Source organism: Nasonia vitripennis, chromosome 1, assembly GCF_009193385.2.
Source record: "Nasonia vitripennis strain AsymCx chromosome 1, Nvit_psr_1.1, whole genome shotgun sequence".
NCBI lineage: Eukaryota > Metazoa > Arthropoda > Insecta > Hymenoptera > Pteromalidae > Nasonia > Nasonia vitripennis.
Genome location: NC_045757.1, coordinates 37,767,901 through 37,785,830, shown reverse-complemented (window position 1 = coordinate 37,785,830; position 17,930 = coordinate 37,767,901). Strand labels below are relative to the sequence as shown.

General features: G+C 43.3%; 4 protein-coding genes across 15 annotated transcripts; 2 read left to right on the top strand and 2 right to left on the bottom strand.

Annotated features, from left to right (window-relative positions):
- Positions 1 to 1,114: 1,114 nt before the first annotated feature.
- LOC103318004 (kelch-like protein 10) lies at positions 1,115 to 3,716 on the bottom strand. The gene is made up of 3 exons (XM_031920981.2): positions 3,475 to 3,716; positions 2,874 to 3,334; positions 1,115 to 2,782 (listed from the first exon to the last, which is right to left on the bottom strand). Exons 1-3 carry the CDS (start codon positions 3,714 to 3,716, stop codon positions 1,437 to 1,439), a joined length of 2,049 nt encoding a protein of 682 aa, XP_031776841.2. The 3' UTR covers positions 1,115 to 1,436.
- Positions 3,466 to 5,419, top strand: LOC100113501 (mRNA turnover protein 4 homolog). Of its 2 annotated transcripts, XM_001599423.6 has the most exons (5): positions 3,466 to 3,779; positions 3,855 to 4,218; positions 4,309 to 4,613; positions 4,697 to 4,933; positions 5,008 to 5,419. In XM_001599423.6, the coding sequence occupies exons 2-5, from the start codon at positions 4,191 to 4,193 to the stop codon at positions 5,146 to 5,148; spliced, it is 711 nt and encodes a 236-aa protein (XP_001599473.1). In that variant the 5' UTR covers positions 3,466 to 3,779; positions 3,855 to 4,190; the 3' UTR covers positions 5,149 to 5,419. The 2 variants fall into 2 exon arrangements, with proteins under 2 accessions (XP_001599473.1, XP_031777062.1); XM_031921202.2 differs by having other exon boundaries at positions 3,528 to 4,218; positions 5,008 to 5,349.
- A 204-nt stretch (positions 5,420 to 5,623) lies between these two features.
- Positions 5,624 to 17,925, bottom strand: LOC100115448 (phosphatidate phosphatase LPIN1). 10 transcript variants are annotated; one of them, XM_016989428.3, is made up of 15 exons: positions 13,971 to 14,315; positions 12,668 to 13,002; positions 12,396 to 12,577; positions 11,901 to 12,321; positions 11,224 to 11,820; positions 11,027 to 11,151; positions 10,745 to 10,953; positions 10,338 to 10,526; positions 9,569 to 10,114; positions 9,405 to 9,498; positions 8,953 to 9,319; positions 8,370 to 8,873; positions 8,191 to 8,294; positions 7,895 to 7,989; positions 5,624 to 7,197 (listed from the first exon to the last, which is right to left on the bottom strand). In XM_016989428.3, the coding sequence occupies exons 2-14, from the start codon at positions 12,854 to 12,856 to the stop codon at positions 7,905 to 7,907; spliced, it is 3,612 nt and encodes a 1,203-aa protein (XP_016844917.1). In that variant the 5' UTR covers positions 12,857 to 13,002; positions 13,971 to 14,315; the 3' UTR covers positions 5,624 to 7,197; positions 7,895 to 7,904. The 10 variants fall into 10 exon arrangements, with proteins under 10 accessions (XP_016844917.1, XP_016844913.1, XP_016844912.1 ...); XM_016989424.3 differs by lacking the exons at positions 7,895 to 7,989; positions 13,971 to 14,315 and adding an exon at positions 17,838 to 17,925; XM_016989423.3 differs by lacking the exons at positions 7,895 to 7,989; positions 13,971 to 14,315 and adding an exon at positions 15,456 to 15,701.
- LOC100680146 lies at positions 13,200 to 17,713 on the top strand. 2 transcript variants are annotated; one of them, XM_031921197.2, is made up of 5 exons: positions 13,200 to 13,366; positions 16,720 to 16,858; positions 16,918 to 17,046; positions 17,134 to 17,285; positions 17,381 to 17,713. In XM_031921197.2, the coding sequence occupies exons 1-5, from the start codon at positions 13,317 to 13,319 to the stop codon at positions 17,619 to 17,621; spliced, it is 711 nt and encodes a 236-aa protein (XP_031777057.1). In that variant the 5' UTR covers positions 13,200 to 13,316; the 3' UTR covers positions 17,622 to 17,713. The 2 variants fall into 2 exon arrangements, with proteins under 2 accessions (XP_031777057.1, XP_016844919.1); XM_016989430.3 differs by lacking the exon at positions 13,200 to 13,366 and adding an exon at positions 14,746 to 16,600.
- Positions 17,926 to 17,930: the final 5 nt, after the last annotated feature.

Sequence of the window (17,930 nt, the reverse complement as noted above, 5' to 3'; positions counted from 1 at the left end):
AATATCGCATAATACATATGTTTCTTTGTCTCTAAAATGCATCAAGCGATCTTACTCTACTATTTTGCTATAACATATATTTTGAAAAGTAAAATGTTCGTGAAACAGCAAAATGAGCTCGTCTAACGTGTTCTCGACTTGAAAACCTTTTTATGTGCAACGAGTGTATTTGAAATGCAGTATGAGTTTAAATAATTTTTGTTTTCCCTATTGATAATATTATCTGATAAATTAAAGTACTTATACTAATTTACTCGCGTCCTCGATGGCATAATTTGTGAGAGGAAACAAAATTAACCAGATTTTATTTGTAACTTAATTACGTCTTTTACATTTTTTCCCCTTCTTTACGATATATGTATATGTGTATGTATACGTATAGATGGCCTCAATGCAAAAGTAAAAAATTATAATAAAAAAATAAGGCTTTTGGAAAAGCCCATTTATTTCTGTTAAAAATATGAGATTTATACGTTTAAAAACTCGCGTAAAAATGCCTTTTTTGCATAACATGCTAGGGCGAGATTATTCGTTTTATCTTACTAGATGTATATTTATAATGTCTATGTATAGAGAAGAATCATTATGAAAAAGAGAAATATTGTGAACAATGAATTCTTGGTAGGAAAGTTTACGAAACGCATGTCAATTGTTCCCTTCGCAGATTAAGTATTAAATGTATAAAAGCGATTTGTGCGTAAAAATTTGTGTGACAAAAATCTGACGCGCCATTCTGCAATCATAGAGAACCTGCAGCAGAACCGATCAGTAAAAAATGTAGTATACCTTAAATTTCATTCAGTTCTATCTCATTGTTGAAAAGAGTGAAATATAGAGTGTTGTGAAATTGATTTTTACTCGTCCGACGAGAAGAGCGAACTTGATTAATTTTAAAATTTTTAATACAACTTTGTAAATGCACATAACAATTATTATTAACAATCGACTCGATGGTTTTTTTATAACAAAATATTAATATATATATATATATATATAATAACAGAGATAAAAATTCAAATTGCTTATTATACGATAATAAAGAACATTGTTTTTCTTCGAAAAGGAACAATGCTTATATAAATATTTACCGAGTTCATTGAGCAACATGCACACAGTCCGCTCCGCATAGTCCCTACTCCTCTCGCTAGACGACAGTATGGCATTAGAGACCGGTTGCATTTTCGTTTATTTTCTTTTGCTTTCAAGAATACGGTAGTCAATAGGCTTTCTCATTGTAAATATTTTTTATTAATATTACGAGCCCTCAAGCATACCGCTATGAAGACCATACGGTGAACTTTTGAAAGCAACTGCTACATATTACTGCTATATATAGCCTCGTGGGGAGAGGCAGACTGTAATGTAATGCAACTATGCAAAGGTGTGTGATATAGCTGAATAAAATGATGACCAAAGGATAATTGCGAGATGCGGTCTCAGAGAGGACGAGGCAGCGCGAGCACGCAGACGGCGAGAGCGCTGCGAGCGGTGACGATCGGCGGGAGGTGGGCCCAGCGCTCGAGCTCGGCCGAGTAGGCCTCGACGTGGGAGACGGGCTGCGAGCCGTCGTAGCCGCCGATCGCGAGGATCCTACTGCCGTCGAGCACCGCGGCCGCGAGGTTGCTCCTGGCGTGCGCCATGTCCGGGAGCCGCTGCCAGCCGGCGTCGCGGCGCCTGCAGTCGAGCCGCTCCACTGCAGCGAGGAAGATCGGCGGCGTTACGTGAGCGATATCTACACGTATGTAGGTATGTATCAGGTGCAGCGAGGCACAAAGCGCACCGGAGGCCAGTCGCCGGTAGCCGTCGAAGCCGCCGATCGCGTAGAGCCAGTGCCGGAAGCCCACGAGGCAGAGCCCGGTCCTGGGCGAGCGCATGCTCGGGAGCTGCTGCAGCGAGGTCCACTGGTCGGCGCCCGGGTCGTAGAGCTCGAGGCTGTCGAGGATGCTCCGGCCGTCGTAGCCGCCGGCGACGTAGAGGCAGCCCCCGAGGGCGGCCGCGCTCGCGTCCGAGCGCTCCCTCCGCATGGGGGCGATGAGCTGCCACTGGTTCTGGGCCGGCTCGTAGCGCTCGCAGGAGCGCAGCCGCGCCAGGCCGTTGTTGCCGCCGAGCGCGTAGAGCCGGCCCCCGAGGGCGCAGAGGCTGAGGTAGCAGCGCGCCTCGTGCATGCAGGCGCGCTCGCGCCACTCGGGCGGCTCGAGCCCGCGCGCCGTCAGGGCGCAGCAGCGCAGCGCGTTCAGGATGCGCCGGCCGTCGTAGCCGCCGCACAGGTAGACCCGCAGCCGCGCCCCGCCCTCCTCCGGCAGGCAGCAGAGCCCGTGGTAGGCGCGCGGCCCCGAGCCGGCGGCCCACTCGGCCCGCGGCCGCCAGCGCTCGGACCGGCCGTCGAACGTCTCGACGAGGCTCGTCAGCGCGCCCGCGGCCCAGCCGCCCAGCAGCAGCAGCAGCTCGTGCGGGGCCCGCGGCCGGCGCCACTCGGCCGTCGTTATGCTCGTCCTCAGCGCGGCCTCCAGCCGGCCCAGGCCCTGCCCGGGGCCGTCCCCCGGGCCCTCGTCCTCCGGCGTCGGGCGCGGCAGCGTCGCGCACCAGCCGAGCACCGCCTCCTCGAGGAAGCGCCGAGGCATCAGCCCGTAGCGCGGGCAGGCCCAGAGCAGTCGCGCCGCGTGCCGGCCCGCGCGCTCGCCCGGCCGGGCCTCGACCCACAGCCGCACCGCCTCGAACACGAGCTCCTCCCGCGGCGCGTTCAGCTCGTCCTCCCGCAGCAGCGCCTCCACCTCGTCGCACTCTTGTATCGCGCGTCCGGTTATAGAACAGCTGCGTAAGGTAAGTCGCGCATGCGCGCGCGCAACGGCCATCGGCTCGTCCATCAGGCTCACCCAGCTGGCAGAACTCGAGGGCGCCTCCGCCGGGGCCGCGGACGATCTGCTCAAAGTGCCGGCGAGCGTAGCCGCGGCTTCGGCGCTCCAGGCCCTGGCAGAAGTAGTGCTGGGCGAACTTGTGGATGCCCAGGCAGTTGTCGGGCTTGAGCTGCTCCGCCAAAAAGTCCGAGCAGAGCCGGACCAGTCCGAGCAGCTCGAACCGGTCGGCCAGGGTCAGCAGCCGTTCGACGTTCTCGGCACTGAGCCCGCCGCAGCGGCCGGTGTAGGCGTAGTCGAGGATCAAGCCGACGAGTCCGCTGCTCGCCTCGGGCATCTCCAGACGCTGCCGCTCGCTGCTGAGGCGGCTCGTGAAGAGAACCTTGAAGTACGGGCTGACGCCGGCGAGGATGACTCGGTGCGCGGCGTACACCTGGCCGTCGCCGCTCTCGATCTCGCAGTCGCAGAGCTCTCCCTTCGACCTTGCCGACGCCGAACGGCAGAACACAAGTACCTATAATGCACGTTTGCGCGATCCCTCCACTCCGCGCTACACGCGCGCACACGCACGCACACACACACACCTATATGCATGTGAGGCATGCAGGCTCGTGTACCCTACCTCATCTCGGACCAGACGGCCGAAAACTCGCGCGGCGCTTTCTCCTCGTAGTCGCTGCAGTCGGCGCCCGCTCGCAGCAGCGCAGGCCAGCTCGCGCCAGGCGTGCATCTTCTCTGGCGGAATTTCATCGAATTGGCATCGCCTGCGCCCACCTCCGTTTCCACCGCCTCCGCGTCTCCGCGCTCGTATTTGCCCATCTTTCGCGGTGGGCTACTCGCTCCGTCGCTCATCAATCTCGACATCCTCTTCTATTCTCGCACTCTTGTCGAGACTTCACCAACCTCTACGGAATCTACGTCGTCTTTGTATTATTTACCTCCTTGGCAACGCCGCTGCATATACGGGTGTGTTCAAATTCAAATGTTTCATTCGTTCTGCAGGGCACATGCGGCCTGGAGTCGATAACCCAAAAAGAAAGAAAACGTTTTTTAAATTTGCCGCCGTATCCCGACCTAACCTTGACCTGCCCGCGCGCCTAGAACTGCGACTTATTGTTGTGATTCCGACCGTGCGTATATAGGTATATTATAGGCACAGCTATATAATACTATCACAGTATGGAGTCCAGCTCCTACAGGCAGCTCAAGCTCAACACGTGCTGAAGATATTACGCTCGGCTCTCGTCACGAGTTGTTTTCTATATTAAAGCCGAATTGTATTTGTCATTGTATTTGTATTTGCATTAGAACGAAAACTATCTATTGACCGAGCTCAAGATGCCGAAATCAAAGAGAGATAAGAAAAGTAAAGTTGATTTATTAACGACTACTACTTCCAGCTTATAGGTTAAGTGCTTGTGTTTGTACATACTACAGCAGCTTATTTTCGTTACAGTTTCGCTCACGAAAACTAGCAAGAAGGGTTTGGAACTTAAGCAACAAATTGTCCAGGACGTTCGAACTTGCGCCGAAAAATACAAAAACATTATTTTGTTTTCTGTTGAAAATATGCGCAACAACAAATTAAAGGACCTCAGGGTTGAGTGGAGAGGCAGTCGATTTTTCTTTGGTAAAAACAAGATCGTTGCTCTTGCTCTAGGAACAACCAAAGAATCAGAAATTGCAGAAGGTATTCATATACTCTCCTCCAATCTGCAAGGACAATGTGGATTATTTTTCACAAACGAAAAGAAAAAAAAGGTTCGTCTCTTGTCGTATCTGTTAGACTTGTGCATGATTTGTAGAGAAATTTCGCCAACAATCAAAACAAATAAACTCATTAGGTTCTCCAATGGATGAGAGAGTATGGGGAAGACGATTATGCTCGCTCAGGTTTCGTCACTTCTGAAACCATTGAATTACCTGCTGGACCCCTACCGGATTTCTCACACAGCATAGAGCCTCACTTAAGGCAGCTGGGTATGCCTACCTCTCTACAAAAAGGAGTAGTCACTCTTTTGAAAGACTACACAGTATGCACAGAAGGACAAACTCTGACCCCGGAACAAGCAAGGATACTTGTGAGTAGCTGTGATCTAGATGACGATTTAAAGTTTTTCAAATTTTCAATGCTTATTCTTTTCTAATTTATCAGAAACTCTTGGGTAGACCTCTTGCTACTTTCAAGTTGACTCCTCTTGGAATTTATACGAAAAAATCTGGCTACGCACAGCTTGCTGATCAACTTGTACAAAGTAGCGGGAAAGAAAATTTGGAACAAGACATGGAAGAGTAGCTAAATTATTTCGCTGGAAAATTTTGTACAAAGTATTGTCTTTGATAAGATATAGGTATGAGATGATTATATGGACAAGTGCAGAAGTTGAAACATTAGTGCAGAAAAATAAAATGACAAACTGTATAGGAACTGAAGTGTTTTTATTTATATTATAAAAAAAAGTTGATATTTGTAAAAAAAAACAAAAAAAAAAAAAAAGAAATAGTACAACTTACATAACATGAAATTTAATTTGCACTTTTTCCAAATCGAAAACGATCAACGTTTTGCAGACATTGTTAATCTTAAACCGTTGTTGTGAGATCATATAGTTTGAGTACTTGGGCATACAGCTGTAAACAATTGTCTGATAAACCTTTAGGTATAATTATTAATCATACAGGACATTACGATCATTTAAAGAATACTTGCGTTTGTTGCTATTTTCAACGTTAGAACCTACTAAATGTAATGGTATGTCAAGATGGACCAATTCTCTTTGGTACAATTTATTGATATTTTATAACGTATTTTTAATCAAGCGAGACCTACGGTCGCATACTTGGAAACTATTAGTTAATTTAAAACAATTATTCATATTGTTCTACAATTTTCATTGTATGTACACATACATACGTACAGAATATTGATTCATAAAAATGCTTCATGTTTTATAACTTATACGATCCTATTTGTTTGGAAAATAAAAATTATATTTTCAATACATTGAATTGTTTTACAATCACCAGTAACAGTAATTTTTTTCTTAAACTAAAGGTAATTAAGTATATTATATCTTACAATTTGATGCTACTGCAACGTGAATAGTTAATTTTCAATTACTTAAGAAAATTCTATGCAACGAAAATTACAATTTAAAAATATATTCAAAAAGTAATTATTGAAAATGCGATAAAAAAAATATACTTTTATAAATACTTAACGATAAATTACACATATATAAAAAATCGACTATAGGCTTCCCTTTTAATATACATTGGTACACAAATTTACAAAAGCGGTAACAATAACAGATTGAATACACATTTATCTACTTAAAAATATTAAAAAAAAAAGACAACATTTTATCTAAGCTTGCTCTTTTAATTTGTCCCACACACCGACATTTTGGAATGCTACCGCATAAAAAGTTACAATAGTTATATATGTTGCAATTCGTAAGACAGAACAGAGAGCAGAAGTTGTCTTATTCTGGCATAGCATTGTCGTAAAATTATAGATTCTCCGATCGCTTTCTTACTTTTCGCATTACTTTATCACAATGTTAAATTTAATCAAGCTCAACTCAATCATGGCTTTAATTCTTTTTTTTTTTGTATTTTTCTCATAATTACTGATTTTACACAATTTTATGCTTCAAAATCTACTTATAGACGTCTATTATCTTTATTTATCAAGTAAGAAACGTTCACGCACAAAGTTAATTTGTCAATTACTGACCGAGACTAGAATCATTCAATAGTCACGTATATGAAGACAAAAATCATCATAATAATTACGCCTACGTGATTGCCTGAGGATAAAGTGAAAAAACGAATACGACAAACATTAGATAAAAGTGATAAAATTATTTTTCACATTTTGTTCGTTTTCAATAATATTTTTGCTAACCTATATACTTACAGTTATCGCGCTACTATAAGAAGTGGAATAATTTTTGCAAGCATACTCACTATATTGCATATGTTGTTTTGCATGTTTGAAAAAGTTTTTCGAATGTTGAAAGCCTCTCATGGCCCACGCGATTCGACGTAATATTTTGTATAATAAACAATGCTTTCTCTTCTCACGTTTTGTCTGTACGTACAACCACGTAAAGCATTTCATGTTATACAGGGATTATGAAGTACAAAAATCTGTGCAATGTCTTTATATCGTCGATGATGTGAGTCGTCAGCATCAATTCAATTTTGCACGACATGCATTTCAAGTTTCAGCAAATCTTGAATTGGTTCGCGCCAGTAGGAAAAGTTGCTGAATTCATCAGCAGCATCCTCACGCAAGGCGGGGAACAAATGATCCACTATGTAGCTCATGTTCGAATATCTGAAAGGAAAAACCATTTCTTACTTAATTTTATGCTCCTTGTTTATTGTTTCCAGTCTTAATCTGATTTAAACATTAGATTCAAGTTTGCTATTAAGTTAAAATTTGATTATTTATGGTTAAATTCAAATATGTTAATAATATTTATGAAAGAGCAATGTGTACAACTAAGCACGTTAATTTCTATACAAACATACTGTTAATAGATAATTAGGTAAACCGTTAACACGTTTTGAGAATTATTTTCTGAACAATCTGCTGTTTAATAAAAGGTAATCTCTTACAAAGAGTTGTGTGATGAAGAATAGTGCAGCGGACCATGTCATGAAGTAGTATAAACATTTCAAAAGAAAAATTCGGACAAATTCACATTGAGTAACGCATTCTCACCAACCCAGACACACACACACACACACACACACGCGCGCGCGCGCGCGCGCACAAAGAAGCGGCAACAGCAGGTCAATTGAACCATCTGTGTTTAAAACACAATTATTCGTTCAGCGATAATCATCATCACCAACATTATTAGTAAGATTGATTAAGACTGAATCAGAAGTTTTTCAAAATCAACAGCGTTAAGCAGAACCAATGTACTGTATAAAACGGGAATCCATTTGAACTGAATTGAATGCGAGAAAAAAGTTAAGAATGATGTTGAGCGAAAAAATTCGGTCATTTGAGAAATCTAACGTACGGTCGCATGGTCACATCAATGATGTTGAAGGAGATAGTAGTCGATTTGGCAGCGGTGGAAATAAGTCGTCCACAATATTACTCTGAGAATAGTAGCTGTAATCATATAAACAAAAAACTTTTTTTCCTCACGACACTCATTTGCAACTGTAGTGAAGAAAATTGAGCAAGACATCTTTTTATTCTAGCCAATGTTTTTCGATACTCGGTAAGTGAAACCTACAGTGTGATTCTTTAACATTATGTACCGATTTAACAGTATTTTGCATAATAATTTAACGGTTGTTATTTACTTACGATGATTGAAAAGTTTGTGTCAATTCATGTTTTAACTCTCCGCGATGATTTATTGTAAAAATCCGAGTGGTCGGGATTCCAACAGCTCTGTATGCCCAAACATCCTAGAAGAAAAATAGTGTGAATTGTATAAATTTTTCTCAAATTTGATAAAGAATCCATTTTAACTATAATCTCACATTGATACGATTTCCATAACCAGCATAGAACGGCTGTGATCCCTCGGGGAATAGAGCTTTGATGTCACTGAGACATGAAATTTTAAACTCTTCGGGCTTTTTCTCTATAACCTCTCTATGGAAGGCCGAAATCAAGCTTGTTGGGTTCAAGAGAAGTGGACCGTCGGGTAAGGACAAATCACCTTGTCTAATACTTTTAAGGTATTCGCGTGTAACTCTCGCCTGGCCGATGGCTCTTGCGGACAAGTAAAGAAGCTTGTATCCATTATTTTTTATTTTAGTAAAGAGTTGAGCGACACCTGATTGAGCCCAATCTTTCCCAACGATTGGCAGTATGTGACCGAGTACATCGGATTTGGTGATGGTGCCGTCGATGTCGGAAATAACAATCTTGTCATCCCAGCGCCATTGATAGATAAAGCACTTGCAACGTGTGGTACCCTGGTAGGCCGTTGTCACACTAAAGACAACTTCGTTTACTCCTTCTTTTAAGTTTAAGCTAGCCTGCATTAATAAAGCAGAAAGTATATAGCGTTAAATGATAAAATGACGCATAATTAACAATCGATATTCTATTACTTACGATTTGCTCAGAAGAAAGTCTTAATGTTTTTCTATAGTTCTGCGTGCCTTCGTGATGAGGTCTTTTGGGAAAAGCCGTAGCACCGGAGGTAGCCGACAAATGGTTTAAATTGATTAGGGGTATATCGATACCCTTACAAGTAGTGTGACCGCTTCGCTCCTCATCCGAGTCTTCGTTGCCAGCGTTGTAGCCTTCGCGATCGACGCTTTCTTTTGGCAATATTTCTATCCCAGACTGTTCAGCAGACCTGTCCTCAATTGCATCGCTGAAACTGACGACCGACTGGCTAGTGGCTAAACTCTCGATACTATTTGTCAACTCAGAACTGATGCGTTCGTCATTTAATACGTCCTTGTTTCTATCATCGCTTTTAACATATAAAGAAATAGATTAGCTTTTAGCGTACTTGTATATAAAAAGACGCGACTTTCATGCAGGGTTCAAACACCTACCTAGTAATAAAGATAACGGCTTTATCATCCGGAACTTGTTCATCATTGTTGTCATTGATTTCAGCTAATGGTCTTACAATTGAACTCTCGTCATCTAGAATAAATACAATTAAATAATCAAAAATGCCAGTAAAAAAAAAGATAACTTGATGTATTTATCTTACTTTTTGAAAAGCTTGAATTGGGTGATTTTTTGGGCGGTTGACTGGATCGTCTCCAGGAAAACCAGGAACTGTATCCTCCACTAGAAGCTGAAACGGTTCTTCCTTCTTCGATGGCTTTGACGTCAGTGTTTGATCTCTTTCGATCATCGCAAAGAGTGGAAAAAGCACTTCTGGGCAAGTGCCTTTGGAAAGCAGCATAGGTCATAATAACAGCACATGCTGTCGGCCAACTATAAAATTTACCATTGATCTTGACAACGAGATTCGGATTGTCGTAAATTTTGGGGTCAGAGCAAATGTCTTCGTAGCGCAAAGCATTGCGTTGAAAGATGTCGTCGGTGGGGAGCTCTTGATCACAACCTGATTCCATAACGCCACATAATGAAAAAGACACATCAAGACTCGAAGGCTCAAAATTCTTGGAAGATTCGTCAAAGTCACTGTCTAGAGATTTTGGTCCGCCGATCGCACCCTCAACACTATTTGGACTCTGTGGCAGCGAAGGCCCATTACCTGATTCAGCATCCTCCTCGTCTCCAGCTTTTTCTTTAAATAACAAGCAACAACTCTTTTTATTATATATTCCATTTAAATCTATATTCAAACTCGAATACATAAATCTTAAATCAATTTAATTACAAGCTGTGCGATGGTAATGAAGCGTATTGTGTGCGAAGCAAACGAATGCTGCGCGTAAAGCGAGTCAAAACAGTAACTCGAAACTCTCGATAAAAAGCATTACAATTTTGCAATGAGGCAAAGTTGATACCTTTGGGCAAGTTACCTCCCGCACCGCGATGAGACGAAGGGAAATACAAAGCCGCGACTTCCGGATCCAGCTCATCTGCGTTCAGGTCACTCAAGTAAATACCCTCTGATTCAGGATTGTGTCTAACTCGCGATGTTTTCTTCATAAATGAGAACATTCCTCCAAGCATTGATCGACGTGCTTCAGCCGCTATTTGTATTATACACACAAGTTCAGATAGAAGCTGTTAGTTTCATACATGTATGGATGTAACAATTTATAATTTTAAATGAGACGACGATTAATTGCAGTTTGGAATGAAAAGTAGAAACTACACGATAGTATGTGATTATGTTAAAAATTGATAAAAGCACGTTCGCATAAATAATTTTGAATATACACTTTTAATTTTTTCAAAATATACGTACTTTCGTTATTGCAATTAACATCAGTGCCACCCAACGAAATTCTACGGCTATCATGGTTAACATCATGCGGAGGACTGGGCAACTCGCCCCATCTCCAACTCTGCCCATGTGATTTTTCTTCTTCGCCAACCTTGCTTTCTTGTGTTATCTTTTGAACCTCGAATTCCGTATCAGATTGCACAGGAGAACTAGGTCTTGAATCCTTATTTCTGTAAGGAATATTAATTTAATTAAATTTGTAAAATACCCAAATGCATCTGGATAAAGAGTTGAGTAATTTACTTGGATGTTACTTCGGTATCGCTAAAAAAATGGAAATCGGTCGATGCATGGCTAACGCTCATTTTACTTAAACGTTTATCTACAGGAATGTCTTTTATATCGCTACTGAGTGCAGAATTAGAACCCTGTGAAGATTTTTCATGATAATAATATACAGCGGAAATACACATCAGAATTAAAATGATTATAAAACTCACGGTGTCAGTTGGTTTCTTAACATCCATCACAGCAGTTTCCACAGTTGTTTCCAGACTATCAGCACTTACCACCACAGGTTCTGATGTATTATTATTAGTAGACGAGCTAATTTTTCTCTGTGCACTCTTTCTTTTCATTATGCTCTTTCGCTTACGTTTTCTTTTTGAGTTACTGCTGCCGCATTTACTTTCCTCAGTAGCTGATTCGTCTTTGGAATTGCGTTTCGTTGAAGAGGACGACGAAGAGGAAGATAGAGGCAAATGAGCATTGGTAGTTTCAGCATCTCCAGCCAAGTTGCGCTTTTCTTTGGAATCATATTGATGGCTAACGGAATTTTCCACAATAGGGCGGAAATCGTTTTTAACTACACTGATTTTGCGAATTCTATCGGTCGACGTTACAGCAACGAACGATTTAGCGTTCGAGATTGTAGCAGTAAGTGCTTTCGGTTTATCTTCTTGATTAATGTTTTCCATATCAAAAATTTCCTCGTCGTCATTAAGGAAACGTGAGGTCTTTTCTTTATCATCATTGTCGTCTTCTTCTTCTTCAGCTTCCTCTTCAGCTTCGTCTTCGGCACCTTCTTCGCGGTTATTCTGAGTAAAAAATGTTTAAAATCAATTAGTTGAAATTCTTGCTTGTATAGTTATTATAGTTATTAAATAATAACACTCACAGCCTTTTTTGGCGAATATGGTGCATCCTTTTTCTTCCAATCAGTGAGAAGGGCTTGTTCAAATTTTTGTCTCTGCTCAGCAGGCAATTCAGGAAAGTTTTCTTTGAAAAGTCTCTCTTTGTCTTCGGTCTTGAGTGCTGAATACTGTTCGCTGATCATTTGTTGTTTTTGTACTGTTGAAATAGTACCGTAATACTCTTGAAAAATTTTATCCCTTTCCTCAGATGTAAGAGAGGCAATCTGCAGCCACTTTTCTCGCTGCTCAAGTGGAAGATCTGAAAAGTGCTCAATCAAAAAACGTTCTCTTTGGTCAGGTGGCAAGGCTGACATTTGTTCCCACTTTTCTCGTTCGATCGACATAACCGAATCTCTTAGAATTTTTTCGTGCTGCTCTTGAGGTAGATCGGACAGAACGTTGAACCTGTCAAGATATCATCACATTAAATAAATTATAAATAAATTACTTAAAAAATTTCTTTTCATCTTAAAATTTACCTTCTATTGTTAGGAAAACAGTCATCATCATTGGGAATGGGTGAACATGCCAAATGTGGAGGAATTTCAGCATCGATGGGAAATCCATCAGAACCCTGTACTTCTTCAACGAAAAAAGCTTCACCAGAATCTCCTAGTTTCATGTGAATCTGCCTCGGCTCGGAATTTATTTCAATATCAACCTATCGTATAAAAGAGTATTATCATTGATCTGTATTTCCATTCGCGTGTATAATCTATTCATTATGCACTACAATGTGAGAATAACTAACCACTTTTTCTCTGGAGCGTAGTACACCAAGCTTTCCAAAGCGTACGTGAAATGGGGAGCAGGTAAACGAGCCATCAGGTTGTTGTATAACCACAACGTCGATGGCTCCGGTGAGAGTTGCTGCATTGATTTCATTGTAAAAGTCACGGAAATTGCTGATAAATTTGCCAATGTAATTCATGCTGTACATTTTGCAGTGACCTCACCCCTCTCCCCCCCTAAACCCTTGTAGTTATTTGGGTCTTCTTGACCCACAGAGTAGTCAGGTATGGTTTCTTTAAGGCCAGACACTTTGAGAAGTATAAGTGTGTGCACCTTTATGTGGCCTTCTAATAGCTGCGAACAAATAGAAATATTTTATCTCAATGGTAAACTTGTCACCCCGAAAGAATCGGCCGCGTTTTTTGACATGCGTAGCTTATTGATTTTTCTCATTAGAGAGTGAAAGCGAGAGAGAGGGAGAGGGAGAGGGAGAGAGGGAGAGAGAGAGAGAGAGAGAACTTACAACTAACAAGATTCAGTATAAGCCTGTTGAACGAAATCGCAAATCAGCATTTCGGACGTGTTATTATCGTAATCGCTGCGCAAAAAGGTGAATCATCGTCGTCGATCTCGGGTATTCGTGCGAGATTTCGCAATTTAGTGTCTTTATGCGAAATCGAAAAATTCGGCATACGCGAAGCAGCCAGTACTTGTATAGGTAGGTACATATACTTACGTACTTGTAGGCAAATAATGTAGTGCAATCGAAAGAGAGATTCGTCGCTATATCATACGCAATAGAACTATGAGAGCGAGCGTCTATCAAAACACGAGGTTAGGACGAAAAGTGCAGGAATAAAGAGAAGACAGGGAAGAATTGCGGAAAGAGTTGTTCGCGACTGCGCTTATTGCGTGTGATTTTGGACTTTGGTACCTACTCATCTGTAAGTATATATATAGGTAAACATAACGAGTGTGGGGCCTATATTGAGTAGGTAGATATAGAGGATCGATAGCGACAACTTTCGCGCAGCTGATTGCCAAATCGCAAACGTAGAACGTACATATACTTGTGTACACGCAAGCATAAGTGCGAGCGCATACGAGGAAATAGAAGGAAATCAGCCTTAATTATGTAAGCAGAGATAGGACAGGTGTTGCCGCTGAAAAGGGTTGTTGAAAAAGAGTCTGTACTGGCTGCATTATGCGTCTACAGTAGGCATCAGTAGTACCTAGTGCCCGTCATACTCGCGGAACTCGGATATTGGTATACGTATATACATGTATGATGTATGATCATGTATATAATAGGTACTACCCACCTCTCTACAGCTGTTTTGCAGGATATACCATATACCTATATGGCCATTAGGCAGCAGCAAGCATCAATAAGCAGCAGGTGCAGCTACAACGCAACACTTGACTTTTCGCACAGAGGTAAGACCAGATATCTGTATATATATATCCTTAACTAGAGGTAACTAGAGAGAGAGAGAGAGCAAGGAAATGCACCGGAGCAGCTCGCTCGCGCACAGGCTGCTGAGTGCTGCAGGTCACTGCGATTTCGTTTCGGGCAAACGCGGAGCACTGCGGAGCTGCGGACTGCCAGTGCCGACTGACGTCTCATTCTATATGAAAGACGGGCAGCGCCGACTCGCGGCGGCACTCTGCAGCCGGGATAAACAGCTTGTATAGGTAAAATACCAGAGAGAGAGAGAGAGAGAGAGAGAGAAAGAGTGTGTGAGTGAGATTATAAGAAGACAAAGAGTGACAAAGAGAAAAAGTGCTGCGTGTCTTTTAATCCCTGCCTTTTCATTTTCCATATTTCGCTGTAGTAGCTCTGCATGACTTGGCGCTTATATATAATCATATATGACAGCTATAATAGGATAGCTTTCCAAAAATCTGCTCAATGTATATTATTATGTAAGCAGGTACTTACGTATCCCGCGCGACGAACGGCGATACGACAGCAAGCTTTGTGTCTTTATGCAAAAGCTAAATAATCGAAGGCAAAAGGAAATGCCAATGAGTCGAGTGAGCAATAACGCGCCAGCGGCGATGATGAATAGGAAAAGAAAGAAAAACATCAACATGCGTAAACTCGTAACAAGTTTGTGTACTCGTGTATACATATACAGCTAAATAGCGGGTCTAGCTCGCCGCGCAGTGCGCCAAAATAACACGAGAAAAACATCGCGCGGACGGCTGTGAGCTCATCAGCAGTTTGTTGTTTTGGGTATAGAGCTGCGTTTATTGGTATATGTATATACTGAAGTGGTAGAGCGACGATTTATTTTTAACAACAAATACTTGTTGCGGTTGCGAATGAATTAACTGCTTCTTTTGTATTAATCGAACGCCTCGATAAGATACACAAATTTAACATGCAGCAACGGACACACACTTATTTACACACTCTCATAGACTTTGGACTCGACGGCGGATTATTCGATAGAAAAGTGCGCGCGATGCATCGTTGTACGTATGTATGTATACATTTGTTATACAGCCGACGTGCATGCAATCGTATCGTCTCGAGAGCGATTAACGCTTTGTCGCATGGCGATAATTGCCATAACACATCTTCACGAGGAATTCCGCAGTCCCCTGATTGCGTTTGCGATCGAAAACGTAATAAGCGGTCGTACTTGTGAACTTTTCAAGGTTGCCTCGATGTCGCGCGCCAACGCTCGCTAGCGAGCTTGCTTCTATCGTCGGGAGAGTATTACTATACGTACGATTCTTGGCAGCAGCCATGCTCGCCTCGTCGTTAAAAACAACAACAACAACAACAACAAACTGACCTGCACTATGAGCCTCGGGATGCGCCGCCGGACTCACCGCGTCTCGCATAAGTACGTGTGTAGGCTGTAGCGTGCCGCGTGCTGTTTGCGAGGCTGCTCGCGCCGAGTCGGGACGAATAGGTACTTTACATCACCAGAGCGAAAGTCGAAGGTTCGGCTCTTGCGATTCGTCGAGAGCTGTTTCGGGAGCGATCGCGCGATCTTCCAGCGACACATTTTCCCTCCTTCTTCGACTCGCTGCGTATAATTATGTCAGCTCGCTCAGATATTGGCTGTAATGCTCGCGCGCTATATTATATATATATATATACAATGAGAAAAAGACGGGGAAATCGTCTAAATAATAATTTATCTACGTGTCTAACACACACCGCCCCGCGGAATCTCGAAAAACAAAGTGCCCACGGTCACGCGATAACACGTGCCGCGCGTGCGCTTTGTAATTGTATACCTATATATACACATGCGTGATACATCGCAGCTATGGCTATGTAGCTAATGCGTCGCGACGTAAACAGCAGCAGTCATCAGCAGTCAGCACCAGTAGCTAGGGCCTTACAAACTGCCGAACGGGAACGGCCACTTTTTCTGGCTTTTTTTTTTTCCGAAAATGTTATGTGTTATGGCATCGACGCCCTATATGCAGCTATAGGTCGGAAAACATGAAGTCAGATATTAAATTATCGCGCTGTAGCCTACACATAATAATTGTCGACACGGATAATCGATCACTCGTTATTGAGATGGCCAGATGAGATATCATAGCTATGTGTACCGCGACGATTAGCCCAAATCGATCAATCTGCGTAGGCGGGAGCCTGAGTCCGGCGGGATAAGCGGCGCACAAGGCGAAGCGTATAAGAGAAAGATAAGTCGGCGATTATATTCGGAATAAATAGCGCGTGGCCGGCCACGCTCGCCCGCAGCCCAGCCCGAGCACGCGTTTGCTTCGCTATTAGCAGGTGCTGAGTACTTGGTCGTATATAGTCGTTATAACTGCAGTCGAGAGTCAATCGAGGGATGCTCGCGTACAGGCTCTTGTTGCCGGTGCTGCTGCTCGCGCTGGCGGCCGCCGGCGGCCCGCCCCGGACGACTCTCGCCCACATCAGCCGGCAACTGAACATCCAACCCGGCGGCGACCTTGCGTAAGTGGATCGCGCATATATACGTATACATAGCTCTGCGCGGCGAACGGCCTTTGCAATAGGGCTCTTGCATTTTTATCACACCTATTTTTTATCACACCCATACCTGCCGATTGCAGGCCGACCCATCAGAAGGCGATCATTCACCAGGTCAACATCGATGAGCTCATCGACGAGAACATAGGAGCCATCCGGGAGGCGCTCTTCGAGCTCGACCCGACCGACCTGGTGGACGTCAAGTTTCCCGTGACACCCCACGTACGATGAGTATATATTTCGCTGATAATGAAAAATAAACTTAATCTTAACTTAAACAGATATACATGGATCTCCACACTGGGTGGCTGCAAAATTTGTCGCTGCTCAAACGGGCTGGCCGATCCGCGCTCACCTACACCAACAGGCTGATCACCGCCGATCTGACTCTCGGATGGGACGAGATCGCGGTATTTTTATTATTGATTTATCTTTCTCATCCTATATATCTTTACTCCTCGCTCCCCTTCGCACATCAACATCATTTCAACTTCTAGTTCGACTACCGATACCTGCTCAGAGTCTTGCTCATCACCAGACAAGGAGACTTGCACGGCCAGTTATCTCAGCTGAAGGTTAACGTCGTCATCGACGTCGATCTGGACAGCTACCAAGTCACTCTGAGACGTTTGAGCTTGAATCAGTCGGGGTGAGTTAATCCTCTATTATAGCACGACAGCACGCAATGTTAACGCCCGGTAAATAGACGAATACTTGCACGCGTTTCCATCTTATGCCCTCTAGAAAAGTCACCATCTCGCTCGAGGGCCACATACTCGACAAAATTTATAATCTTGTGCTCAAAGCTCTGACGAAGGTCTGCAAGCAGCTCATCATGAACACTATCCAGTCCAAGGCGTCGAATATCGTTCAAAGCAAAATGGACGAGATTAACGAAAAAATAGGCAAGAATCACAACGTTGTGTTTACGTTTGTCAATCTAGTCGAGGCAGAGCCCGTACCCGCGATCGTCTACGAGGATTAATAAAACTTTGCTACAATTAATATGCGCAAATATCCTACTCGCGTATGCTTTTTGTATGTACTTTAATTTTGAATAAATTGCACTTACGCTCACTCTTTGGTTACTATTATACATACATTGTATCCCCGGCCTCTCTCGCTCACTCTCATTCATCGAGCATTATGCGCGCGTGCGATATGTGTTGAGGCTGAAGCCGAAATAAGCGACCATACTGACCATAGCGCAGTGAACTCTGAACTCTGAAGGTGCGCTGTCCTGCTCCTGCTGCTGACGCTGCTGTCGAGAGAGTGTCGAGTGTCGGCCGGCTCG

Coding starts and splice junctions, on each gene's coding strand:
- LOC100113501 (XM_001599423.6), top strand. CDS start 4,191: ATGCCGAAATCAAAGAGAGATAAGAAAA. Junction 4,614..4,696: donor CAAACGAAAAGAAAAAAAAG/GTTCGTCTCTTG, acceptor TAAACTCATTAG/GTTCTCCAATGGATGAGAGA. Junction 4,934..5,007: donor CGGAACAAGCAAGGATACTT/GTGAGTAGCTGT, acceptor CTAATTTATCAG/AAACTCTTGGGTAGACCTCT.
- LOC100680146 (XM_016989430.3), top strand. CDS start 16,476: ATGCTCGCGTACAGGCTCTTGTTGCCGGTGCTGCTGCTCGCGCTGGCG. Junction 16,601..16,719: donor CAACCCGGCGGCGACCTTGC/GTAAGTGGATCG, acceptor TGCCGATTGCAG/GCCGACCCATCAGAAGGCGA. Junction 16,859..16,917: donor AGTTTCCCGTGACACCCCAC/GTACGATGAGTA, acceptor TAACTTAAACAG/ATATACATGGATCTCCACAC.
- LOC100115448 (XM_016989424.3), bottom strand. CDS start 12,856: ATGTACAGCATGAATTACATTGGCAAATTTATCAGCAATTTCCGTGAC. Junction 10,115..10,337: donor GGGAGGTAACTTGCCCAAAG/GTATCAACTTTG, acceptor TGTTATTTAAAG/AAAAAGCTGGAGACGAGGAG. Junction 8,295..8,369: donor GTTATGGAAATCGTATCAAT/GTGAGATTATAG, acceptor TTTTTCTTCTAG/GATGTTTGGGCATACAGAGC.
- LOC103318004 (XM_031920981.2), bottom strand. CDS start 3,716: ATGTCGAGATTGATGAGCGACGGAGCGAGTAGCCCACCGCGAAAGATG. Junction 3,335..3,474: donor GCCGTCTGGTCCGAGATGAG/GTAGGGTACACG, acceptor GGCGTCGGCAAG/GTCGAAGGGAGAGCTCTGCG. Junction 2,783..2,873: donor CCTCGAGTTCTGCCAGCTGG/GTGAGCCTGATG, acceptor GCGCGATACAAG/AGTGCGACGAGGTGGAGGCG.